The 27595-nt window shown below is 43.7% G+C and overlaps 1 protein-coding gene across 1 annotated transcript in view; it reads left to right on the forward strand.

Annotated features, from left to right (window-relative positions):
- PCSK2 (proprotein convertase subtilisin/kexin type 2) overlaps window positions 1–27595 on the forward strand; it is a 108820-nt gene that overhangs the window by 77117 nt on the left and 4108 nt on the right. Inside the window, exons 7-11 of the mRNA XM_082481437.1 lie at window positions 3260–3348; window positions 6052–6227; window positions 21720–21935; window positions 23227–23327; window positions 26377–26604. Coding sequence (XP_082337563.1) covers window positions 3260–3348; window positions 6052–6227; window positions 21720–21935; window positions 23227–23327; window positions 26377–26604 — 810 coding nt within the window. The remainder of the gene's footprint in view (window positions 1–3259; window positions 3349–6051; window positions 6228–21719; window positions 21936–23226; window positions 23328–26376; window positions 26605–27595) is intronic.

Genomic DNA, 27595 nt, shown 5'->3' on the forward strand with positions numbered 1-27595 from the left:
ACCACAGGGCTCAGTGTTTGGGTTTTTGGGTTTGTTTTGTTTTGTTTTTTGTTGTTTGTTTGTTTTTTTTTTAACATGCACTCCTCCTGAACCACATTTGGGACCTTGGCATGTACCATGTTGTGTGGTGTGGAGGTACCCACAGGAGTTAGAGATAGCTTGGCCGTTCTGTAGAGCCCTGCGGAAGGCACAACTCGGGACTCCCCATCTCAGAGATTGTGAATTTATCCCATGATATAAATGCCCAATAATTTTTTCCACTCCTGTAGCCTTTGTATTCTGTATATTCTCTCCCCCAGATAAGAGTTAGCTGGGCAAAAATTATTCACTATCTTGGAAACCCATATTCTTCAGAGGTAAAAATGTCCTTTACTTATTATGGATCCAAACAAAACAGCACTGAGTCAAGGAAAGAGCTCCTCTTGGCTTCCAGACAGCACTCATTAACGGTAAAAACACCTGCTCCCCTCCTCCTCATTTTTCAAGCAATACAATGGAAACAACATAATAATTGAGCATTTGTTTAAACGGATTTAGCAGCTCTTTCTACCTGCAGTGTTATGACAAAAGAGTCAAGAAAGAGCTGCAGCACTACTGCTGGTTCTCAAGCGTGTTTGGATGCAGGCAGAGCTCCCCATGGGATGTTCCCCAAAGCAGGGGAGCACTTTCCATTATGCAAACACTGAAATGCTTAGAAGCCGGCAATATCATGTGAGTCAAAAGGAGATGTCATTTGCCCCACAGAATTGTCCCTCTGAGCTTTGCATATTTAACTGCTGTCCAGTGCAAGGAACTAAATGGTCAAGATAGGCAGATCATCCCATCTTTCGAAACCGCAGCTCTGCATAGCCCTTTCCTACGGACAGCTGAAGTTAGGAGGGATGGATCCTGTCCTTTGCTGTCTGTAGAAGCATTTCAAAGCAAATGAAAAGGAACTTAAATGAGAATCTGTGCCAACTCTGACTCTCTTAAAATATGTCAATAGAAAGCCGTGCACAATAGCATTGGCAGCGGGTTTTAGAAATAGAAATAATTTTCAAAGACAAAGCAGAGTGAAATTTTCATAAGTAGTACAGATATGTTATTTAAACCAGCTGACGGCAAAACTGAGTTTCAATAGAATCACTCTCTCCCACCTTAGGTTTTTATGAATGTTCATGTAAAATGTTTGCATTTATATAATGTTTATGGAAAACTTCCTCTGCATGCTAATATATGGTTTACCTTTGAAGTTACTTTTTCATAGGTGAAAATAATTGTTTTCTCTCCCCTTGTTTTAAACGTTGAAATAATAGTGAAGAGGTGAATGTTGGAGAGAAAAGCTGTGATTTGTGCCCGTGGCATGGGTCACTTCATAGAAACCACAATGGATTTATCAATGATACATGAACAGCAAATAGGACTAAATTGGAAAAGTCTGCTATTTGCCATTAATAATTCAACCAAATGCATTTGCATTAACTCACTTTGGATTTTTTTCTCCAGTCAGCAGCACGGTATCTAAACCCTGAGCTGCTGGAACAGGTTTGCTTGCAGTCTCCATCATGTGGGCTGGGGAGGTGAGGTGGGGGAGAGGACCTTCTGATAAAATCTTTTCACCAGGAAGGTCCTAATACTGTTTCTCTCTCTGTGAGAAAAGGAGCTCACCTGGCAGTGTCATTGATTATTTTGTGCCCCAGCGTCAGTCAAAACAATTTTTTAACAAAGCCATTTATTCTGCTCTGTGGCTTGTAGCTAGCCCACAGGTGACTAGATAATGAATGCCTAGCAACAGTATATTTTTTCACAGTTCCTTGAACAAGGGCATGAGGGAAAACCTGCTTGATTGTTGAAAGAAATTTCTCCAGCAGCTGAATAAGAAATCTGTATCGCTCTCCTCTCTGCCCCCTTTCTAAAAGGAACTTGCATGACATCTTCACCCTTTCATGATCAAGACACTGTGTACATTCAAGGCCAGTCATTTTCTTCCGTGGAGCTGCCTTTGAAAATATATTCTTCCAAGTACAGCAGGAAAAAGAATGTGTTGCTTCTCACCCCTCTTGCCTTTGCCAGAGATGCTTAAAGGGAGAGAGAGAGAAAAAAGATGATTAAAACAAAACAATTCTGCTCCCTCCTGGGATGGTTCATGTGGTGCTCTGTATAGCATTTATAATACGGCACTGCTAATTGCATGAAACCTTAATATGGTATAGGAGCAATGCCAGTTTTAATGCACAGAGCGGATTGATGTGAGCAGTAGGATGGATTCATGTTGATTCAACATCTTAAACGTAAAGAAACCTGACAGCAGCATAGGTTTCACAAGTTTCTCTGCTGCTATGCTGTTTTTTTTAAAACTAGATCATATTGTCCATATTTATCTTCTATGTGGTTTAATTTCTGTGATGAATTAGGAGAAAGGAAAACATAATCTGCCTTCCTGCAGGACTGCCTCTGAGCTACTGCCATTAAAGGGTCTCTGTGAAGAGCTGTAAAGCACTTCAGAGATGCCAAGTGTTCTTGAAATGCCACGTGTCAGACCGAACCTGGACCGCCGTGTCAGAGCTGAGACATTTCCCACTTGAGCAGAAAGCTGTAGCTCTGTACACTGACAGCTGGAGCACCTTGTCAGCTCTCCTGGGAATTAGGCACTGGAGGAAAGGGATGCATGTGCCTTGGGTCTGGCCAGCCAGGCCACAGCTCTGCTGCCAAGGAGTGCAGTGACCCTTGTGGCTCCCTTCTGCCACTCCAGCTTGATATTGCACCCACCTCTTTCCATAGTGTTTCTTTTGTGGGCAGGGATGCGCTCCTGATACAGGTTTGAACAGCAAAAAGGCAACCAGACTTTGTTCTGTGGGGTTCAAAATAATAGGTGTTGCACTCTCAAGTCACAAAAACAAAGGAATTAATATTGATCTTATTTTTACACTGGTCTATCAAAGACCTGTTTCTACTGATTAATAATTAGTAACAAAGCTGAACCTGTTTGAGTTAAAAACGTCCGAATAACTTTACAACTAAGTGAAGTGTCAGTATGCGTGTTGACCTCGGAGCAAGCATCGCTCATACTGCAGCGGGGAAGTTGATTATCTCCTGCTTCAGGAAGGAATGAGCTCATTTAGGTATCCAAGTACAGCACTCAACAGTTTGCCATGGAACGGTTTTCCTCTGACGCGCTGGGAGCTGACTATGAGGCAAACCCATGATCGCGGTGATCCAGCTCGATTGAGCATATGTGCTAGCTGGGGTTCACGTGGTGTCTCTGTCTTCCCTTTTGCAGCCATGGGACACGGTGTGCAGGAGAGGTGTCTGCTGCTGCCAACAACAACATCTGCGGCGTGGGAGTTGCATACAACTCCAAGGTGGCAGGTATGGTAGCAATTCAAGGTGTAAATGGTCCTTACGCCACTGTGCCTCAGGCAGAACTACTCCTGCAGAGACAGGGAGCATTGCCCAGGGCAGGACTGCAGGTTGGCACTGGGCCATGTGTTTATTACTTTTCACAGTGGCTGGGGAGAGGAATTTTTCCATAGCTTTGCCTTTTCAATTGAGGGCCTTATATAGCCTCTTTGATAACATTGCAAAAGAAGAGCTCTGCTGCTTCTTATGCCAACTCCTGTTTGTATATGGATTTTCAGTGCTTCTTACCTGTGTTGTTGCAGAATCGTTTGTGACCAATCGCATTTTGCAGGAGGTAAAATATAAATTCCTGCTGCACTTGGAAACTACACTTGAAAAGGCAAATCCTGTGCCGCTCTTATTCTTTAGGCTCTCACAAGGCAGGCCCTCCAGTGCTGTAGATCTCTGCAGTCATTGGTTTCCTCTGTTTTAACAGGTGATGCAGAGTGGTAGGAGCAGATGCACAGAATGAAGCAGGTGGTGCCTAGCACCCAGCACTCACACCTCAGCTGTATTGGGTGGTTTTACTTCTAACTGGCTCTTGTCTGTACTGATAGATTGAATACAGGGATTGCAGTTAGGTGCTTGGACAGCATGTGTCGGTCTAGTTTCATCTAAAGAAATCCAGTTTTCCCACTCTAAGACTATTCCATGATGAGAACTGATGGACAGCAAGCAGAGATAGATGATGATGAATTTCATTTCATTCCCCAGTCTATGCTAAAACGCCAGTGTGGATGCACCCATTGCTTTCTGGGAATGGTTCACAGTGTGTATGCATGGGCAGCTCTGCTCTGCTTGGCCAGTCCCGGTTTCACTGCGGTGTAGGAAGAGTCTGGAGAAGGCTGCGTTTCACCTATCACCTGCTTGATCAAAAGCTGAGCCTCCACTGTAGAAGGGCACCAAGCAATGTTTGCTAAGCCATTACCCTAAGAGATATCACTGACAGTTAGTACCTGGCCAGGCAGCTCTAGTGCATGTCCCCTTTCTTCAGTAATAGTAATGTCCCTTCCAGAGATGGGACATTTCATATTTATGTTTGGGCAATAACTACTTTTAGAGGTGTGTGAACTGAGGCGTGGGATTTTGGGTGGACCTCATCTGTATTATTAGTATAACTCTACAACTTCGAGCTGGTTGCTTAAAAATCAAGAGGCGCAGGCCTTTTCTGATGACCAACAGCCTACAAATAATCTTCCATGCTTGTCCACTTAGTAGCAAATCCCCCCCAAATTTTTTGGGAGTGCCAGCCTCTCCTGCCTGAGGACAGAGTGCACCTGTAGCACCACCGTGTGGCCAGTGGGAACATGGAAGTTCCTTAGAGTTGAGAGTCTGCCGCTGACATGATTCGGAGTCCATGTCCAGGGGGGAATTGGAAGTTGGTAGCCAAGGATCCGGGGCATTGTGCGTCTTGCTTCTTGTACCTGTTCCTTTGCCCCGAAGTCAAACCAGATGGCTTGGCTCCTTCTGTTGTTCCCCCGCCTCCCCAGGGGTCAATAACTAGTTCTGTGATTTCAGTGCAGATCTGCATTTAAACAAGCATGTGAAGGGATTTCTCACTCATTGAGTTTGACTTCATAATTTCTAGTTCATATTAGCAGATCAGGAATATCCAGGTTTGGTCTGGTTTCTATTCAAGGTTTATGCCATTTTTTCCAGCCTCACATTTGGCACGTGGGTTTTGTATTGAATATAGTAAAAGCCCTGGTTTCTAAATCAGGGTCCTTGCTGCCTTTCACAGTTTGCCTCTTGTGGTATTGCTTTCTGTCCCATCTGTGTCCTAAAACTGTTGGGAAGAACTGAACTTCAACTCAAGGCTACAGATGACAGTTGAAATGTAAATGTGTCCCTGGTTACTCAGGTCTCATCCAAAAGCCATGGAGAGGTTGGCTATCAGTGGAACTGTCCTGTGTGTGGGGCATGATGGATGTGAGGGCTTGCACTGCCGTCTTTGTCTCACTCTCTGGCTTGCTTAGGGCCAACACTTTGAGGTTTCATGAAGTTGGCTTGTCCTAGGATTGTATTATTTAAAGTCTAACTCGATTTTTACTGCAGTAGGGGTTAAAGGAAGCAGGTTTTAGTTTGCTTTTTTCTCCAAATGCTGGCCAGATTTTGCTATTGCGTCTGCATGTTGACACAATGATATTTTTCCAGGAAATTGTTGTGTAGTGTGTTTCCCCTCTCTGATTAAATTCTGGAGAAGAACCAAAATAAACAGAAAAATTACTTGAAAAACTAATGAAGTGTCAACGCATCACTGAATATAAATTAGAGATGGGGGGGCCCTAATCCTTTTCCCTAGTTGTTACAAAATACTATTTTAAATACTATTAAGATTATTTGAATGTTATTAAATGCAGAGATTGCTGAATACTGCTGTTTTAAAAGTGTTTTCAAATAGTAGATGAAAAAATACTATGCAATTAGAAAGCGAACAATAAAGTTTGTTCTCTTGCTGGGCCACGCTGCATTGCTGTGGCTGGGTGTTTAAATGCTGCCGTCCTGCTGGGTCAGCACACCCTGGTGAAACGTGAATGGCAAGCGCGGAATTACTGAGTGGGTGAAATTGCCAGTGACTTAAAATACCTGTAACTGAGGGACTTCTCCAGGTGGTGAGATTTCATCTTGTGCTGGGTGATGCATAATTCTTGTTTATGTTGATTAAATCTACAGGTATTCGAATGCTTGACCAGCCATTTATGACGGACATTATTGAGGCCTCCTCTATCAGTCATATGCCTCAAGTCATAGATATATATAGTGCCAGCTGGGGACCAACTGATAATGGAAAGACTGTGGATGGACCTAGAGAGCTAACACTGCAAGCGATGGCAGATGGCGTGAACAAGGTAGCAGTTTTATTTAATCTGGGTACTGGGGCAGAATATGTACACACTGGCGCTGAAACCAATGACTTGGGAATACACGGTCCTCCCATAGATGTTGCAGAACACAATGCAATTGTGTAAACTATCCCAACTTTCAGTGTATTCCAAGATCCATTGATGTTCTCTCTGCAATATTGTGTTGTATAGTGTCGGGTTGGTGTGCTTTCTTGCATGTGTTTATCTCTGGTCAGCTTTACATATGCTTTTCATATGCCATCACAGTTGAAATGGAAGAGCCTGATCCTGTAAATATTCCCCAGGTTGAAACGTGCCAGCTGTACTACTGACATCCCATTGTCTGTTTTGGTGTGCTTCCAGTTTAATTGTCATTTTGGATTTGTAGTGTTTTTCAGGTCATTAGTATATGGTCATTATTATAGCTGTTCTGATGTCCACAAATAATATTATTCCTCAATAGCAGAAGTCTCCTTGTTTATTCCCACCTTTCCACCTCCTTCTAGGAACAGTCTGTGGTCTTTGTTAAAGATAGCATCATCCCAGAATCTGTTAAACCTGTACTCTATTAGAAGATTGGGTAAAATGTGTGCCACAAACAATCAAACCTTGTGTGGCTCTGTCTCCATCTCTTTGGTGTCATGCAGACAGGATAACCACAGCTGCTCCTGGTGCTGTAGGGAATGAGCCTCCTCCCCTTGGTTGATCATAGATGGGTTTCCACAATGAAAGGATCTGAAATTCCTCAGCACATCTGGGTGGTTTCGTGTGGGAGCCCTGTAATTACTCATTTTTCCATCCAAATTATTTCTTCCTCTTACTTGTGCCAGTTTCTCCCACTCTTCATCACCACCTCTCTGTGAGCAGTGCATTCAGTTTACCGTGTTTTGTGACATGATAATTAAATCTACTGCTGTGGTAGATAGTGAAGCATCTAAAGCTTTCTCAAATCCTGAGCCTCAAATATTTTCCCTATATACAAATGAATTATAGTCATCTTCTTAGTCTCGCCCATAAAATTAGCGATGTACTACATTAACGCGGGAAGACTTGTCATAAATTTCTCCTAAGTCTGCTCAGTTTTGTAATATAAAGTTACAAACCTCTGATGAGCTTGAAGTCACTGTGAAGCCATCTTACATAACCCGTGTTTCTTCTCATGACGTGCTTTCATTTATCTAGAGTTTCCATAAAGATCCTCTTAAATACTCCTGTCTTGGGGAGAATCTTTCTTAGGTATGTGACACAGTTGATATATTTTTAGCAACACCTTGATGTCTTATAGTTAGTGGATAATTGATCTTCCTTCCACTAATGTTGCTTGGAGCAAGGGTAAACTCTGAATATAGAAGAATTCCCATGTAATTTTTGTGTTACTCTCCTCCCATGCAGAACTTGTCTAAAAGTAACAGAAAGGGCACTAATAACCCTGGCAGGGGAATGCAAACTAAACTAAATAGAGGTATTTTGTCCTCTCAAGAGAAACAGATTTTAATTTGTAGTCATGTTTTTTTTGCAGTTTGGTATTTAAAAGATCTTGCTATCGTATCGCCATATGCTTTAGTTTGTGGATTTACACTGTCATTAACCTTCTCTTTGAATGTTAAGTATAGGAGAAGGGATTTTTCTCTTCTGTTTTATAGTCTGGTCCTAGTCTCACACTTGCGAGTGTTGGGCATATTACTTCTTTGATTCCTTCTCCTCAAAAGTGTTTGTAATTCTCTTTAAGAAATAATTTGCAATATTAAGGTCAGAAGGGGTTCTGGAATCTCTCAGGTTCGATGCTTGTGAAGGAGAGAGAATGGTGATGGTGAGCTGCATTCTGGGAAGGATTGCTCTCTTACCTTATCAGAAAGTATAAAATGAACAGGAGAGTCTGTATTAGGAACCCAGTTCTGTCAAACAGCCATTGCAGAATTAGGGAGCAGAAGGAATAATACTGGGTTCTATCGAAGAAATATATGTGAAAGGGAGATCGACTGGTGGAGCAACTCCCTGACGTGCCAGACAGAAAGGCCCCAAGGGGATACCCCCCAGAGGGTGATGGACCCCCTGCCCTGTCCCTGTCGGGCAGAGGTAGGGATCCAAAAAGATGATGAGGGGTGGAGGCAAGTTCCAGCTAGGTGTCATGGGCAACCCCCCTCTCTACCTGCTCAGCTTCCCCAGGTGCCCCTCCGTAATAGGTTTGAGGCCCTGGATCTTGAAGAAGACGTAGGCGAGGATGTGGTGCAAGCCCCACCTGCAAGGTCATATAGGAAGAGGCGGTTGACTCCACGCCTCAAGACTGCCTCTGATAAAAAAGAACGAAGGGTAATTGTAGTAGGCAATTCCCTTCTGAGAGGGACGGAGGGCCCGATATGCAGAGCTGACCCTCACCACAGGGAAGTGTGTAGTCTACCCGGAGCCCGGATCAGGGACATCACCAGGGTACTTTCCACCCTGGTGCACCCAACGGACTACTATCCACTGCTGATATTCCAGATGGATGGGCAGGAAGCCGCATCACGCAGCCTGAGGGGAATGAAGGAAGATTTCAAGGCCTTGGGGCGGATGGTGAAGGACTCTGGGGCTCAAGTTATTTTCTCTTCTCTCCTTCCATCTTCACGTGATGATGTGGGATGGAATGGAAAAATTAAGTCAGTAAATGATTGGCTTCAAGACTGGTGCTACAGGCACGGCTTTGGTTTCTTTGATAACGGCTGGTTTTATAAGACACCAGTCTGGACAGTGACACGTGGGAAAGGTTTATCTCACAGAGGCAAAAGGATGCTGGGGCAGGAGCTAGCAGGGCTCATTTGGAGAGCTTTAAACTAGATTCGAAGGGGGATGGGGTTGTTACTGAGCTTGCATTGGTGGGGCAGCACTCCAGAATTGATAAAGGCCGGGAGGCCTCCCATACCCATAGGGTGAAATCGGTGTGCTCAGCTCGCTCCCTGAAATGCCTGTGCACCAATGCACGCAGCATGGGGAATAAGCAGGAAGAGTTAGAAACTTTTGTTCGGTCAGGAGATTATGATCTGGTGGCAATTACAGAGACATGGTGGGACAGCTCACATGACTGGAATGTGGTCATGGGTGGCTATGTCCTTTTCAGGAAAGACAGGCCAGCCAGGTGAGGTGGTGGAGTTGCCCTTTACGTGAGAGAGCAACTACAATGTACCAAGTACTGTCCACGTGCAGTTGAGGAGCAAGTTGAGAGTCTGTGGGTGAGGATTAAGGGACAGGCTGGCAGGGGTGACACTGTGTGGGTGTCTATTACAGGCCACCAGATCAGGGGGAGGAAGTTGATGAGGCCTTCTATGGGCAGCTGAGAGTGGCCTCACAGTCACAGGCCCTGGTTGTCGTGGGGGATTTTAACTTTCCGGACGTTTGCTGGAAGGACTACTCAGCCAGCCAGCCTCAGTCTAAGAGGTTCCTCCAATGCATTGATGACAACTTTCTGATGCAAATGGTGGAGGAGCCGACTAGGAGAGGTGCACTGCTGGATCTCGTCCTCACTAACAAGGAGGGTCTGGTTCAAGGAGTAAAGGTTGAAGGCTGCCTTGGCTGCAGCGACCATGAGATAGTGGAGTTCATGATCTCGGCTGGTGGAAGCAGAATAGCAAGCAGAATTGCAACCCTGGACTTCAGCAGGGCAAACTTTGGCCTTTTCAAACAATTACTAGGGGAAATCCCGTGGACAAAGCTGTTTGAAGGTAAAGGTGCCCAGGATAGCTGGTCAGCATTCAGGGACTGCTTCTACCAAGCTCAAGATCAGAGCATCCCGACACGTAGGAAGTCAAGGAAGGGAGCCAGGAGATCTGTGTGGCTAAACAGGGAACTGCTTGGCAAGCTCAAGTGGAAGAAGAGAGTTTATAGATCATGGAAGGAGGGGCTGACCACTTGGGAAGAGTACAGGGCTGCTGTCAGGGGATGTAGAGAGGCAACTAGGAAAGCTAAGGCCTCCTTAGAGTTAAACCTGGCAAGAGGGGTCAAGGACAACAGGAAGAGCTTTTTCAAATACATGGCAGATAAAACTAACACCAAAGGCAATGTAGGCCCACTACTGAATGGGGTGGGTGCCCTGGTGACAGAAGATACAGAGAAGGCAGAACTACTGAATGCCTTCTTTGTCTCTGTCTACTCTGTCGGGGGCTGTCCTGAGGAGTCCTGTTCCGCTGAGACCCCAGATGAAGATGAAGTCAAGTCAATGGATGAGTTTGCCTTAGTCGATGAGGACTGAGTCAGAGACCAGTTAAGCAACCTGGACATCCATAAATCCATGGGTCCAGATGGGATGCACCCGCGGGTGCTGAAGGAGCTGTCTGAAGTCATTGCTGGACCACTCTCCACCATCTTTACCAAGTCTTGGGAAATGGGCGAGGTGCCTGAGGACTGGAGGAAAGCAAATGTCACTCCAGTCTTCAAAAAGGGCAAGAAGGAGGACCCGGGTAACTATAGACCGGTCAGCCTCACCTCCATCCCTGGGAAACTGATGGAACAGCTTATCCTTGGTGCCCTCTCAAGGCATATCAAGGATAAGAGGGTTATTAGGGGCAGTCAGCATGGCTTTTCCAAGGGGAAGTCATGCTTGAACAACCTCATAGCCTTTTATGAGGAAATAACGAGGTGGATGGATGATGGCAGAGCGGTAGATGTGGTCTACCTTGACTTCAGTAAAGCATTTGACACGGTCTCCCACAGCATCCTCATGGCTAAACTGAGGAAGTGTGGACTGGATGATTGGATAGTTAGGTGGACTGCGAACTGGCTGAAGGAGAGAAGCCAGAGAGTCGTAGTCAATGGGGCAGAGTCCAGTTGGAGGCCGGTAACCAGTGGAGTGCCTCAAGGGTCGGTACTGGGGCCCATATTATTCAATATATTAATCAATGACTTAGATGAGGGAATTGAGTGTACTATCAGCAAGTTTGCTGATGACACTAAGCTAGGAGGAGTGGCTGACACGTCAGAGAGCTGTGCTGCCATCCAGAGAGACTTGGACAGGCTGGAGATTTGGGCAGGGAATAACTTAATGAAATACAACAAGGGAAAGTGTAGGGTCCTACATCTGGGCAGAAACAACCCCAGGTTCCAGTATAGGATGGAGAGCTACCTGTTAGAGAGCAGTGTAGAGGAAAGGGACCTGGGGGTCCTGGTGGACAGCAGGATGACCATGAGCCAGCACTGTGCCCTTGTGGCCAAGAAGGCCAATGGCATCCTGGGCTGTATTAGAAGGGGGGTGGTTAGTAGATCGAGAGAGGTCCTCCTTCCCCTCTACTCTGCCCTGGTGAGACTGCATCTGGAATATTGTGTCCAGTTCTGGGCCCTTCAGTTCAAGAAGGACAGAGAGCTGCTGGAGAGAGTCCAGCGTAGGGCAACTAAGATGATTAAGGGAGTGGAGCATCTCCCTTATGAGGAAAGACTGAGGGAGCTGGGTCTCTTTAGTTTGGAGAAGAGGAGACTGAGGGGTGATCTTATTAGCGTTTATAAATATATAAAGGGGGAACGTCATGAGGATGGAGCCAGGCTCTTCTCAGTAGCAACCAATGATAGGACAAGGGGTAATGGATTCAAGCTGGAACACAAGAGGTTCCACTTAAATTTGAGAAGAAACTTCTTCTCAGTGAGGGTGACAGAGCACTGGAACAGGCTGCCCAGGGAGGTTGTGGAGTCTCCTTCTCTGGAGACATTCAAAACTCGCCTGGACGCCTTCCTGTGCAACCTCATCTAGGTGTTCCTGCTCCGACAGGGAGATTGGACTAGATGATCTTTTGAGGTCCCTCCCAATCCCTAGCATACTGTGATACTGTTGTCCAGGGACAATTACACTTTATTTAATAGAGGCAGTATCCCAGCTATCCCCTAGCAATACATGCAGCAAAGAAGAGACAGCTCCACCCCAAATAACTCCCTTTGCATTGTGATTGTAGCTTTATCTACCCTTATTTTGCTCATTACATTTCCTGTCATAGAAGGGGTTTTGGGTATGGTTTGTTCTGATTTCTTTTTGCGGAGAGCCATATTTTCTAAAGGTATTTCAACATGTCAGTGGATGCTGGGTACTCTCCATGCTGCTTTGAAAAGCCCACTACAGACTCTCCTGCATGTAAGTGAAGACTAATCAGCCTTTGATGCAATACCCTTTTACCTAGTTTAGGTCTATAATATATGCATCAAATTCTCTATTGACTGTAAAAATGTAAATCTAATTTATGATCATTTTTCAGAATAAAATCCCCTCTTATTAAACAGGAAAGTATCTTTTATAAACCGAGAGACAAATAAATGTAGGAATTCTTTTTCTCAGTCTAGAGCTGATTCTCACCAGAGTGATGGTTCATGAATTAGTGATGAAGCTGAAATATTGGCAGGGAGGAAGCAACATGCTGAGAATAAAAATGTGTTATTAAACTAAAAGCAATACTTTCAAACGTCCTAGAAGGAAACGTAGGATCTCTTGCACAGAGCAAGATTAATGTCCTTGCTTCTAATGCAATAAACTAAAAATAAATAAGGGGGAGCGATACGAAATTCTTACAGGGAATATGCAGTTAACTGAGTTGACAAACACAGGTAACATTTACCTTGTTGCCACCACACTTGGGAACCCGGCTTAAGGAGAAACTCACTGACAAGAGTTTAATCTTTCCCCCAAATTCAGTTCTGCTGTCATGTCCTTTTGAAGCCCTCCCTCCAGGGCTGCTGGGATGCTGGGTGACTGGCACCTGATAACGCTAAGATGATGCTAACTGCAGAAACTGTGAGAGTTCTTGTTTGTGTGTCTGTTTTTATGGCTTGAAGCTGTGCAGCCATAACCAGGTGGGCTAAGCCCATCTTCATACCTTTCCTCTTCCGTTTCCCGTTCTTGGCATTTGTTAAGCTAATTCTTACCTTCTGTCTTAATCATACCTTCCCTTTGGGGTGCTCTTTGCTTGTAAGGTAAAAAGCATAAATAAAGGCAGCATTAGAATAGCGTAATTAAGGACAGCAGAATCTGTCCATCACATTGGCAACTCCGTTATGGGCTCTTTTACTAATTGCTTTTCTAAGGCTGCACACATGTGTGCATGAACTTGGTATCAGTGTAATACATGTAATCAGAAGGCATTGGTAAGGAGACTCAAGCTGCTTTTTGTTATTAAGCCACAGTCTCACTCATTTTTAGTGCAATCTGCTCTTTGCCGTGTTATCTCATGACTTTTGTTCAAGGGCAGTAGTCAGCAGTGTGAGCGGGTCACTGAATAGTGGTAGGTAGACTGCGAAGATAAATGAGCTCGCAGCTGAAGTAGCAGGCAATAGAGAATGGGGATTGGAAGAGTTTCATGCACTCAAACATCCATAAGCAAATTACCAGCGCTGATTTGACACAGACGAACAATCTTACCTAATGCAAATTCCAGCTGCTAGAAAACGCATATTTGGGATGTAATTGGAAAGGACTTAATACAACTTCTAGTTAGTAAAGTCTAGGTTGAAACTTGTGAGTATCCAGTACCTGGCTAATGAGGAGGTCTTGCACTTGCCCGTGGCTGTGAGGCACCTGATGCTGGCTGCCGGCTATAACAGGAGACTGTGCTAGACTGCATCCAAGTCAGATATCCATTATGGTAGTCCACAAGAGGCTAAGGAGTAAATACTGTTCTGTCTGGTGAAAGAGAGATCCAGCGAATGTGCTGTCGTGCTTGCTCTGTCTTTCTTTAAACGCACTTGCCAGGAGCAAAAAATGGATGTTGTTAATGAGATTTTATTATCTGGCCTCTAGAGTCCATCTGAGCCACATCTATGATCAGTAGCAGGTTATGGGATCTAGGGAGAAAAAGTATATGTTTCTTTACAGTCTCCGTATATCACCAGCCTAACATTGCTCTGGGCTGTCCTTAGATATCTTAGTCCTGCACCAAGACCAGGCTGCTTGTGTGCTCAGTTCCATCACTTCTAATCACTCTGTGTCGTGTATTTGCAGATATACTTCTTTGATGAGCTATGGAGGGATTTTACTGCAGGTGCAGAAATACAAACTAAGACTCTGAGCAGAGCAAGAAACCGGGATGATGGACTTAGGAGCAAGCAGCCCGGCAGTGTTGAGCACAGTGAGCTATCTCGTCTGATTGAGCAATACTTTCATTTGAAAAAAGTGGGGAGTGAGCCAGTAGTAGCATTTTATATATAGTGTGGCTGGACAAAGCAGTGCTGTGTGATTTACATATCCCTTGTCTGACCTGTGCTGACACACTTCAGAGCTAGAGAGCATGGATGAGGAGGTAGGGACAGTAGAGGGATTCCTGTGACAGCACAACTTTCTTAAATACAGACTTTTTGTTCTCTGGTACCTTGCATCCAGAATTGTATCAGCAGTCATCTTAAAGAGGAAGAGGTAAGTAGCTCAAGAACTAATTCCACCCACATTTTATGGTACATCCTGTCTTTAATGCAACATCCAGTAAATGTTTCTTATTTGCCATTTTATGAATCCAGTTCTTTCCAGCTTCAGCTATTGGAATTTAAGGCAGTAAAAAGAAGTAATCGAGCTAAGCTGGTCTCTATCTATTGCATTTTTATGATGTAGGCTTTTATATTAGTAGGTTGTGAGGAGTTGCTCATGGACTGAATTAATTTCTTGAGACGTCGCCAGCTCAGCCAGAATATATAAGACATGATCCATTGGTGCTTGTGCTGGTGAAAACGTTATTGCTTCCATAATATGGCTCTACCTAAGAAAATGCTGCACAAGTACAAATTGCCAGGGGAGCGGTATTAAGAATTTATAGTCTCATCATGGCTCTGTAATTGGGCTCACCAATGAAAGAAGAAAGGATGGTGTTAAAAATGAAAGATAATATTTCTCATTTGCCTCTCTCCAAGGCCACAGACATTGTGCTACTGTTCTTTGAAATATGCTGAAGATATCTAACTGCATACTCTTTATTAAGGTGCTACTTCTAACGTTGTTTTATTTGCTCAACAGCCAAGTGAGGATAGGGAAATTAGTTTATGATCTGGCAACCATCTGATTACTCCATTTCTGAGGAAGCCTTACAAGCTTCTTTATAACTTGGGAGCCCATTACTATCATATTGCTATTGTGGCTGGAATATGCATGATAATTCTATGCTTTGTCTTATTGAAGTGAAAATCAAACCTTGTTAAAACCCCACAAGTATGTTATATCTGCTTGGAATTCTGAAGTCACCTGATCGGGGATATTTTCAGGCTTTTGTAAGACAGCACGACCAGCTTTTCTGACCTGGTGATGGGATACACAACCTTCCACTGAGTACATGACCCAGGTCTGGAGATCAGTTTGTGTCCCTCTGCTCTCCTGCCACAGATGGGGGAATGGGCGTGTGCCTCTGAGGACAGGACGGGGGCAAAACCCAAGCACTACTGATTTCTGTTGTGATACTGGCCTCCTCAGGGATGTCTTAGTCAACTCAGGACCTTGGCTGTCATAGGTTTGTGCTTTGCATGGGCCTGTGGCAGGGTTAAATACTGCCCTTCACAAAGACTCAAATGACTGTTTCCTAAAGAGCAGAAAGTTGCAGTGTCAATAGGTTGGGCCAACATGGCAATATTTGTAAGATCCACATGTAAATACTTTCTTTATTGACATGTAAATTACTGTTTTCTAAGGAGACAAGATGATAATGTAGCTCAAAATGTAGATTTTATTGTCTCACTCTGACCCCAGGAGTGTTTTTGCCTAATCTCTGTGCCACAACTCAGCAGCCATGTGCTTTTTCTTCCCAGCAAGGCTGGTGCTACAAGCTGGGAACCTTTGCACAGGGTTGCAAGTGCCACAGGTGAAGCTGGGGTTCATTCCAGCAGTTGGGAGCTCTGGGCAGAGAACCAGCATTGTCACTGCTGAAAAGTAAATCAGGTGTTTAGAATCTTTTTCTCAGTGATAATTTAGCTCAGAAATACAGGATTGATTTTTGCAAATATTATTGATACCAGAATTATGCTTTCAGAATTCAGAGTAATGCATTATCACTTGTGGTACGCAGCCCAGGATTCAACAAAAAGGGGTGGATAATGAAAAGGTTTTGTCTCAGGATTTTCAAAGTTCCCTCTCCGTTTCTCTGCTGGACTGAGCCCTAATTGGAACCTAATGCTGTCTCTCTTCACCAAAAGTGTAATTTTCCATTCCTTTCTCTTGGCTAACAGAAATCCATCCAGTTTCAACAGTAATTTAGACATAGAAAATAGCTCAAGCATTATTTTTAGTCAAAGGAGGTATTAACAATTATGCAATTAATTGGGGATTGGTGGGTGGGAGTCCAGTACCTGTGACCACGTCTAGAATAAGTTACACAAAGCCTCTTGTTAGGATTTAACAACTATAGGGCTTAGTTTGAGAGTCTTGTATGCAGCAGTCTCTTGTACTTGGGTGATTATTATTTGAGCAAAATAGTTCTGGAAATCTGCTAGGAGGAACCAGACAGGGAGTTATGGAAGACAACAGAGGGACAAAACCAGGAGACGCACGACTGAAACATGGTTCCAAGTGACGGTCATCCTCTGCATAGCAGCCAAGTGTTCAGCTGAGTTCTTGCTCCTGCCAAAACAGCCTTTCCTCCCTCTCCGTTGAATGCCTGAAGGTTAGACAGGCCAACAGCAAAGGGACACCACCTTTGGCAGTGGTGAATTTGAGTAGGATAACCCAGCTGCTGTTTCTTCTGCACTGAACTCCGTGACTTGGGGGTGTGCTGGGCAGGCCAGACATCCTGGGCTTTTCCAGGGGCATGGTACAGCAGCTCCAGGCTTTCAGAAAGGGCTGGACATGGGAGAAGCGCTAAGGCATTCAGGTTCAAAAACGACAGCTGTCCCCCTGAATGTGTACTGTAGCAAACTTTGGAAATCCAAATACGTTTCCTGCTTAGAACTTTGGAGTCTGCGTGGTTAAATTGAGCTTACTTGGCTGGCTGTCAGGCATGTGTTTCTGCCTAGATTTTGCTTTTTAGATTTTAGCACTCCCTGAGAAACCAGTATAGGACAGGAGCAGGCTACCAGATTGCTCTGGGCAAACCAGCCTGGCAGATGCAGGGGTTGTTGGAGGAGCCAAGACAGCTTAATGGGCTGTCCAGCTGGCACCATGTCAGGGATGCAGGAACACGCAAGCAGGCTCCAGGAAACCCTGGCAGTGCAAAAGATGAGCAGCAGTTCAGCAATGCCAAGGACTCACTGCCTCCAGCTGGCTTACACTGCATAGCTGGACCGCTCGTGCACGGGAGTGGTGGGGAGACCAAGGCAGAGCAAGGTCTCTGCATAGGCTCCTGGATGTCTTGAGAGCCCAGCCCAATGCTCCTCATCAAGTCGTGACAGCAGGAAAATGGTCCCACAGCTCTGCCACAGCCTGTCCTTGCCTTGGTGGGCCCCAGCCTGGGGGCATGATGGCGATTTCCCATTGCCAGCCTGGGCTGCAAACTATACTTTCTGAGATAATTAGCAATTGTTACTGAAGGATGCAGTTTTTAATTATGAAACACATAAGGATTTTCAAATAATTCATTCGTGAAGAGAAAGAAACACTATTTTCAGAGGAAAATGCAGTGGAAATTAATAGGGGATGGAAACTAACTGAGTCCTATTCATAAGTCAGTAGGAACCATGGAAAAGCTGTAGAATTTCTCATTTTTCCTGGAAAACCAGCCTATCTCTTACCATAGCAGGCACATAAATTGCTATTAAATGATATAGAAGGAGCTGAAACACTTCTGTTTTCTTAAGGGAAAAAATTATAAAATAGCTATGTCACGCAAAAAGAAAGGTGCTTATAAAATAGTATGTCCTTTGAATTTGTTACAGAAAGCAATTTCCAGTTCTGTAATTTTTTGTATTTTTTTCATATGTGCATCATCTGCATTTTCTTCCTTAGAAATGGGACAGATCATAAACATCAGCAAACCATGTGGCTGTCCTTATCCTGAAATACCTTTTCACCATGCCTAGAAAAAAATACCTCCTTGTAGTCAGGTACTGCTTTTTTTTTCTTCTTCTTACCCTGAACCCATCTGCCAGCTGGTGTCCTGATGCTGTCATTCCCTGGTACGTGGCTTTTCAGGGCAGGAGTCCATTCTTTGGTTTTAACTTGTACTAGTTGGAAACTTTTGGTCCTGATCTCTGACTGAGGCATTAGGCCAAAGCCAAAGGCCATCAGAAATGTGCTGTACAGGCTGTTGTGTTCCTTCCATCCATCTTTAGCAACCCTGATGGCCAGGCAGGAGTGGGTGAACCATTGTAGAGCCTGGGCCATGTTAGAGGCTCAGCTGTTAGTTACACAGGCACTTGCCAGCTTTGATGTGAAAGGTCAGGGAAGCTGGAGGAGATTTATTTGTCAAATACCGCCCATTATTATCTGGAAAGTGTGATCCAGCAACCAAAAAACTTTGAGAAACACTGGCTTAGGCACTAGCCCAGTAACCATGATGAATGAACCAATAACAAGGAAAAAAAAAGTTTAAAGATGTGGCTGAAGTTACATAAGGTGAATTAGGCTGCAGTCTCCTGCCAACTCACTTTTGCAACTTAGTTCAATATAGAAGTTTTTCTGGGATTATGCTCTTTAGAAGATGAGAAAAGGAGTAAGAAGATTTCTCAGGGATATTTTTTGCTAGTAGTGCAACATCCCACGAAGGACACTGGAAATAGAAAACCCGCTGCTTCTGGAAGGAGAGCTTCACAGTAGCTGTCTCCGACTTTCTAAGCGTATAGCCTTGCCCAAGATTTAATTCTGGTTTAGCCTGAATTGAGAGGTGGGCCTCTCCTGGGCTAGTACTAAATGCACCGAGATCCATTTTCAGCTCTGAGATACAGCTTCAGATGGCTCAGAAGTGTGGGTGCCATGCTGTGCAGCTCTGGGGGGAAATGAGCACGTTTCTGCAGGATTCTGGAGGAAAGATACTCTTAAAAATATATCTTACTATCTTGCTGGTCTTCTCTCTTCTTCCTGAATCTTCCTTCAGGCTCCCTCTGGTGTTTGTAGTGTGTATTACTACCACCTTCTCCAGTCCTGTTTTTGGCCTAAATATACAGCAGCCTAAGCTGAGTGACAGCACTGAAATTTTTTAGGTTCATGTAAGGTTGAGATGCGATAGGAGCTTTCCGTTTGCTTTAAATATGACCCTTAGTTGACCCAACTGGGATTTTTCTGGTTCAGACTAATACCATTCAGAGAATTGAAAATTCACTTCCCTTGAAGCCGTATATTTCTGCCTGGTAAACGGAATGCTGCCTGAGGATAGCCCCCAAACAGTTTGCCTGTGCAAACTATCCAACTCCTGCGGGTCTGGCTCTGGGAAATATAAGCAGCAAGTCCTAAGCATCATTGCAAATAATGCCCTTGGGCTGCTTATCAGTTTAGTCCGGTAGTGTTTGCTCCTCTTTCCAGTCCTGGCTAAGAAGGAAAGGCAATTGAAATTAAGAGTATTAAGTGGTGAATTACAGGTTTTAACACTAAGCCACACTTGTGGATGTGACTCTCGTAGAAGTGATATCCTAAGGCCATTCTCACCTTAGAGTAATTACATGCAAACACTGCTCCTCAGGAGTGCTCAGCAGGCTAACTCTACCCACAGACTCGCGCCCAAATTTCATCTCCTCTCTGGATTCCCCTTGCTCCCCACCAACAACCTGTTACACCTCTTTTCTGACTTTCTGCAACAAATCCTGCCTGTGGGTTGGAATGCTTCACCGCAATAGCCAATTTTGGCAGCGTGGAACAATTTGCCGAACAGGGCTAAGTCTGCTTCCCCATGCTGAACGCTGCAGCGGCTGACTTCCAGGCGCCAAGCTCCTTTGGGGAATTTATCACAGGAAAATGAAGTGTTTCCTCTCCCTTTGAAATGGCTGGAAGGAAAAGGTTGCTTAAGAACAGGTCCATACATGCCAAACATGCTATTCCTGGCACCAGGAGCCACCTGCTCTCTGTTGGGCAGCAGCCTGCCTTTTTGGGATAGACATGAGATGTGCTTGAGCTGCCACTGAGGCAGATGGTGGCAGGGTGGTGTGATGGTGTATGTGGACGTGATGGCAAACCTGGGATGTAGCCTCTGAAGTGAGTCCAAAGGCCAGGGTTGGGTCCTGTAGGGGAAAAAGTCAGAGTAAAAAGGCATAACCGTTCTTGTTATGCTGACCTTTTTAATTTTTTTTTTAATTAATTTGCTGGAATTATTTTGTTCTTCGAGTATGTATTTTTGCAACAGTATCCCCCTGCCTTAAAACTCAAATGAATGATCTCAGATCTTTGTGGGAGTTCTTAGACTGATTTCAATACACTTTTTCATAGTCATCATCTTTATTATGAAAATCTATGTCCTGAGATGTTATGTATCCCAGTGGCAGCAAACCTGCTGTGCAATTCAGTGGATTATAATGCAACTCACTAACATGCTTGAAATAATGAGGTTGCTCTGTTCAGTGGGGTATGAAAAATAGAAGCTACTGCTGGGAGCTTAGATTTGATTTAAATTCCTGGCAGAAAAGGTTCCCTATTAAAATACCATTGCAGGTTGCTATGTTTGTATATTCTTTAACTTCCAGTTCATGCTGGTCAATGAAGAGGCCAGAGGAGATTTTTTTTCTTACCTTCTGCCCAATGCTTATAAACAGTGTGTTAAATTGTGGCCTTGTGCCCTTCTGGTGCTGTTGGAAGTAAACATTGGAGAGAAATAGTGGCTGTGCTGGAATCAGTGAGAGATCTGAGCTTTGGGTTCAGTAGCAGTGATCTTTCCCTGAGTGTCAGGGTTCTCGGGTCTAACCCTCTTCCAGGCAGCCCCTACCTCTTTCTTATTATGGGATGAGAAGAAGGAGCTGAGTTGATTCCTTCCCACTCCTTACCTGTCTGGAGGCTGGGGAGAGGATACGGATTTTTTTCCTTTAACTAATGGGAAGCCTTTATAGCTGCCCTTCTGCTTCAGGCTCTCCCATCCATCTCTCACTTTCTCAGTGTAATTGGTAGACCGTCTTTCTGTAGATGATTCATATGGTCCCCATAACTTTATTTTCTGCTTAGTAGTAGAAGCTGGTTTGTCAGAAAAACAGCTCTGAGTCAGTGATGCCTTTGGAGAAAAATCTATTGAGAGAAAAAGGTGCCAGTTTGACAGAGTTTTTCAGCCATTGCCTGAACCTAATTGGATCTTACAAACCCAGCGTGTGAGATGACCTGTATCCCTTTTAAAAGAACACTTTCCTCATAGCACTTAGACCTTGACATAAATGCTAATGAATCCATAAAATGTCTTAGCATCTGGCACAGGAGCCTTCAGGGCGTCAAGCAAACTAGGAGATAAATGGAAGTGCTCTGTGTACGTAAGGTTGCAGAACGGGCTGTGGCTGCCAGTTAACTGGATTTAATAACCTGCAGAAGTCCATGTTATTTCAGCTTAAGGTTGATGTGTATTTTGTTTGGACCACTTTTCTCCTTTATAGATGCCTAGCTTTACAGTTAGATGTGCAGTTTAAAGTAGCTGCTATCTGTTATTTGCCGTTTATCACAAGAGGGTCGATTTTCCCCTTTCACAGGGCCGAGGCGGCAAAGGAAGCATCTATGTCTGGGCCTCTGGAGATGGGGGCAGCTATGATGACTGTAACTGTGATGGTTATGCATCAAGCATGTGGACAATCTCCATCAATTCTGCTATAAATGATGGACGGACAGCTCTGTATGATGAAAGCTGCTCTTCAACCTTAGCCTCCACCTTTAGTAATGGGAGGAAGAGAAATCCGGAGGCTGGCGTGGTGAGTCCAGATATTATTGTGCTGTTGCTGCTGTCTTTGTGCACTCCCACGACCTATTACAACTCAGTCTGCTTTGGAGCAGCAGATGGTTCTTTGTTGAGATGGATATTTTCTCATCTGCAGTACATGATGGTGCCAAAACTGTCAGCTGAGGAGATGTGGGATTAATATTGAGCACAGCAATGATCTTCCATCTCTTAGAGCTTCATATAGTCAGTGCTTTAGTTTATCAGAAATCAGATTTAGAAGTTCAATTGCACTCTTCACAGAGGACCGTGTGACAAAAGGTCTCTGTAAAAAATCTAAATGAAAAGTGTCAACATCTGAGGTCATACTTAACCTGTACTGGTAGAGCAGTCATGAACCAGACTTCTGCTGTGCTACAAGCTGCACAGAGCAGAAAGACATTCAGTTACCCACAGGGGAACTGTAGGGGGGCTCAGATCACCCTCAGTCTCCTATTGAGCATTGGGAGCATCGTACTAAGTCCTCTACAGGGCCATACCTACAACTGGAAAATATGCAGTTTCAGTTCAAGTATAATTGGGATTCTCTTCCACCATACTGAACACTGCTCTTAAGCACCTTCAGACTAGCCAGGACATAGTCTAATTCACAGAGTAGAAAATTCAGGTGTAGTAACTCAAGGTTAGTTTTTGCCAAAAGATGTTATACGTTTTCCATGGCCCTGTCTCAAACCCCAACAACACATTATTTAATCCTAAATGCCCATGTGTGGTAGCAGATGGAAAAATACTGTTTTCTGTCTTGGTATGAGCTCTGTGCTGATATAGCTAAGATGATCTGTGGCACCTTTGTAATTATTGCCATAAAATGTATTTCTTATGTTTCCTTCTGTTCTTTTCTAGTGACTAATCTGCATAGAAGCTAGCAGCCTGGTACTGCTGTTGGTTCTGGAGTTGCACAAATGTTAGAAACCTCAATACTGTTAACAATTCTAGATTCAAATCCTTCTGATACCCACAAGGGAATTTAAGGCCTTTGGTTAAACTGTTTATAGGAAATAAATGCCATCTATATGAGTTTATGAGTTCTAAGTGGTAATGAACCGTGTTTTAATACATCATGCTTTAGTCTTGCATTCACAGCTTCTGTAACTATGTCTCACTGTGTTTTTAAATTGATACGCTATTCTATAGAAGAAAACAGATCCTAGGAACAAACACAGAAGAGCAAGGGCACAAATTCCACTTCCTGTATTTTTCTGAGTCTGTAGCTGCAAGGAAAATGGACAAGCTGCTTTCATTAATTACATCTAATATCATTGCAGGCTACAACGGATTTATATGGCAACTGCACGCTGCGTCACTCGGGAACGTCTGCAGCTGCCCCTGAAGCAGCCGGAGTGTTCGCCTTGGCCCTGGAGGCTAAGTACGCTGTTGAGAAATTTCTTGTGAGCTCTAGAGACCAGAGGGCCTGTGGTTTGTTTAATGTTGTTCATCATTTAAGTTGGCTGGCTGTGGCACGGGGCTAGAACGAGCAGCTAAGAAGCTGCCTGCTACAGCAGTGATGTGCACGGTAACTTACAGGTGGGGCAACAGTCTTGCCAAAGCCATATAGCAGATAGGTTTTGGCTGACACGCTCCCTCTGTGTCCTCTCCATCTGCTGCTTCCAGGGGTTTGTCTTCTCCAGCACTCTGTGAAAGGAGAGATTATTTCATTTCTCCGCATATCCAGTGTGCAATGCCCAGCCTACAAAAACATAAGAATGAACCTATGGTATCAGACAGGAGTTCATCTTGTGCCACATCCTGTCGGCAATGACAGATGCTTAGGGGAGAGTACAACAAACAGGGATTAAGAGTGATCTTTCAACAGTGGTTTGGGGAAAGAGCAGTCAGCCTATCCTGTTTAATAGCCACAGGCAGATCTATCTTCCTTGAAATTGTCTAACTCTTTTTCAACTTGTCTGTGTTTGCCACCTGTGTCATCCAGTGGCAGTCGGTTCCACAGTATTAATACTTTTTGGCAATGGTGGTGGGGACTGTTTCCTTTGTTTTTTTTTCTTAACCCATTGCTGGTAATTTGCTTCTGTGCTACATAATTGCTGTTATGTGAAAGAATAAATATCCACTGTCTGTTTACCATCTCCATGCTATTCACGACATTGAAGCCTTCAAATATATCTTTCTTTGTTATCAACTTCTCTAATGATTAGGAAAAGTATTCCTTACAATAACCTATACCACCTCTTTATTTTGTGTTAAATTATTTTATGAAGTGAGACAACATTTGCTCAGTTTCACTGCTTCGGTTGCTGCAACCACGGCATGAAGTGAGCACTATGTACACAGTTTTCTTCAACAGTGCAGCAGAGTGAAGATTTGCCAGAGAAGACAAAGTTTACATCATTAGACGAGCAATGATTGTTGTGCTTGGAACATGACTTGGGCCAAATCTCATTTTTCAGGTTTTATACACATAAAACACACATGCTAAGTGTTCGGATGATCATTCCTTTGACTATCAAATCCGTTCAGTGGGACAGCCACCATGTAATAAAATATACCCATAAAAATATAAAGCTTTAATGAATTTTCTGACCACTGCATGTTTAACCTGGATTACAACCTTAATATCTCAGTAACAATTACCATTCCTCCTCATTTGAGCTATCTACGAAGACTGGAATTACTCTTGCCAAACTGTCACGAGTTTGAAATTAGACTAATTAGACTAATTAGACTAGAGAAATTAGACTAATACCCCTGGTTTGCAATTGAGTTTGTAGCCTTTGCTGAGAAGGCGGCAGGGGAGAGAAAAAACTGTCAAGAGTCTCCCGTCTCCTTCCAGACTGGCGCTATTAAATTGTATTGTGCAGAACCACCCTGGGCGAGTTCCATTAGCCTTCACGGGAATGGCCAACAATCTCCCATGCGGACTCCTTGTCTGCAAGATGTCTGTCAGCTCATACACAATATATGGAGAGGGTCCAGCAAAGGGCTACAAAGATGATTAGGGGATTGGAGCATCTTTCTTACGAGGAAAGGCTGAGGGACTTGGGTCTTTTTAGTCTAGAGAAAAGAAGAATGAGGGGGGATTTTATCAATATTTATAAATACTTAAAGGGAGGGTGCCCGGGGGATGGGAACAGTCTTTTTTTTTTAGTGGTGCCCAGCGATAGAACAAGAGGTAATGGGCACAAACTTGAACATAGGAAATTTCATCTTAACACGAGGAGGAACTTCTTTCCTTTGAGGGTGGCAGAGCACTGGCACAGGCTGCCCGGAGAGGTGGGGGAGTCTCCCAATCTGGAGACATTCCAAACCTGCCTGGACACTGTCCTGTGCAACTTCCTGTAGGTGACTCTGCTGTGGCAGGGGGCTTGGACTAAATGATCTCCAGAGGTCCCTTCCAACCCTGACCATTCTTTGATTCTGTATGTCTGACATGTCTCTAAAAACAGACCAATCTGTGAAATGGAAAGTACAGTTTTAAGATATGTAGCAGCTCTTAGAAGATTTCAATAAGAATGATGCAAGTGATACCTGCTTTTCAGCTCTCTGTGTCACCTTGGAGAAATGACAGTAATTGGCTATTCTGGTGTACATTCAGCATGCACACATGCTTATTACTTAGGGCACAGAAGCTGAAAAGCGGATCCTTTTAGGTTGATGGTTTGAATCAGACATATTGTAATCTTGAAAGAGTTCATAAAACAACTGGAATAGCTTTAGTTATGTAGAATTAGAATGTCAGTTCTAAAGCTTCCAGAGTAATAACTTATAAGTGCCCTTCCTGTCATCCTAATCACTGCAGATCTAGGAAGACAAGAGCTGCTGATGAAAAATTATTATTGAATCTAGTCAAATGTTACTTGACTGCATCCATCCATGGTAGTATACCACGGGTGACAGGCCTCTACCATACCTTAGAATGCAAACCCACAGCCACCCACAGTCCATATATCCATATCCACAGAATACTGAAATTACTAATGTCTTGATTGTTGTAGCTTATCAGCTTCATCAGGTTGGGGCTTCTCTGGGTGAATCTTGGAAGGTCCCTGCGAAAAGCAAGAGGAGCGGGCAAGGTTTAAGAGGAAGGCTAGGTGAAATTCTGTCATCTTTTTCTTTTCATCTTCTTTTCAGAATGTGGTATAATATCCTACTCATTTTATTAGCTTGAAAATTGCATGGTGGATCTATAATGTATAGTTAAAAGCAGTTTTTTTTCAAGAACAGGGAAACAATCAGAAGAGATTTTGCAATTTTGAGGAATGTATTTTGGGGAAGCATTATACAACTAAAACCTGTTCCCACTGAAATCAACAGAAGCATTGTTATTGATACGTGTACAGATAGAATTTCTGTGTGCTTCATAGAAGCAAATTTTAGCAAAAGGCTTACTCAAGCACACTGTCTTTAATTATCTACTTGGAAATACTGTACGGTTTGTTTTCCATGTTGCTCTTCTACAGCTTGGATCTGACATGGAGAGACATGCAGCATCTGACAGTGCTCACCTCCAAGAGGAACCAGCTTCACGATGAGGTTCATCAATGGCGCAGAAATGGCGTTGGGCTGGAATTCAACCATTTGTTTGGCTATGGTGTCCTAGACGCAGGAGCAATGGTTAAAATGGCAAAAGACTGGAAGACTGTTCCTGAGAGATTCCATTGTGTTGGAGGGTCAATACAGGAACCTGAGTAAGTGAATAGTCTAATATGTGTGTTTGGCTTCTTCCAGGCATTTAGGAGACCACAAGCATGAAAATACGTTGGTAAAGACATGGACAGTCAAAGAAACATAATGAATTTTTTTTTCTAAGAAAGCCTAACGTTACCAGTAGCATTTTTCAATAAGCTGATAAAATAAACTACATGATCTTTCAGTTCCTGGTTTGCTGGAGGAGTGCATTCTACAGCTCATCTGTATCATCACTGCTAGTGCCAGTAGTATTAATAGCAGCATCCATTCCTCCTGGGTACTTACAGGCAGGTTTGTGCCAAAGTTTCTGTGAATAAAGAGCCTATGCACAAGGAAAATCTGGGAGGCTGGCACTGTAAACTACACAAACTGCTGCCACATGAAATAGCTGTCAGCCAGGTCATATCTCCTTGTGACATATTCCAGCAGACAGTTTTATCTCCAGAAGACTGAAACAATCATCTCCAGGTACCAGTGATTCAGTTTGAACACTGCAGCTTTTAATTGTGTTTGGGTTATGTTCTTCAAATCTCTAATTGTAGGCTGGGTAGTCAAATTATTTTCTGATTTACCTTCATGTGCTAAAGTGAATGAGTCAACAAGTGAATGAATTAATACTAATTGACTGCAACAGCTATAGTTCAATTTAATTATTTGAAATACTAATCTAATAATGGCCAATTTATGTCTATATCATTTGAAATTTGAGTTTTCAGTGCCATTTTTGAAGGCATCGTTATTCTGTTGGAAAAAGAAAGCAAACCGGTATGCCACCCCGGCACATAGCTCAGCCAGGCAAAGAATAAGTGTGCTCCCAACCTCCAGATGAGTATGTATTTGCAGGCTCCACGGTTCTACAGCTGAGATCTGAGTTTTAATTTATTTGGCCTATGCATGTTCACAGGTAGGAAAGAAATGAGGGAGTGCTGAAGCTAATTTTGAGCTATCTCTAGTGTATTCGTAATTTAAATGCAGACAAACAATCTCATT

The sequence above is a fragment of the Vanellus vanellus genome (assembly GCF_965231255.1).
Source record: "Vanellus vanellus genome assembly, chromosome: 3".
Taxonomy (NCBI): Eukaryota; Metazoa; Chordata; class Aves; order Charadriiformes; family Charadriidae; genus Vanellus; species Vanellus vanellus.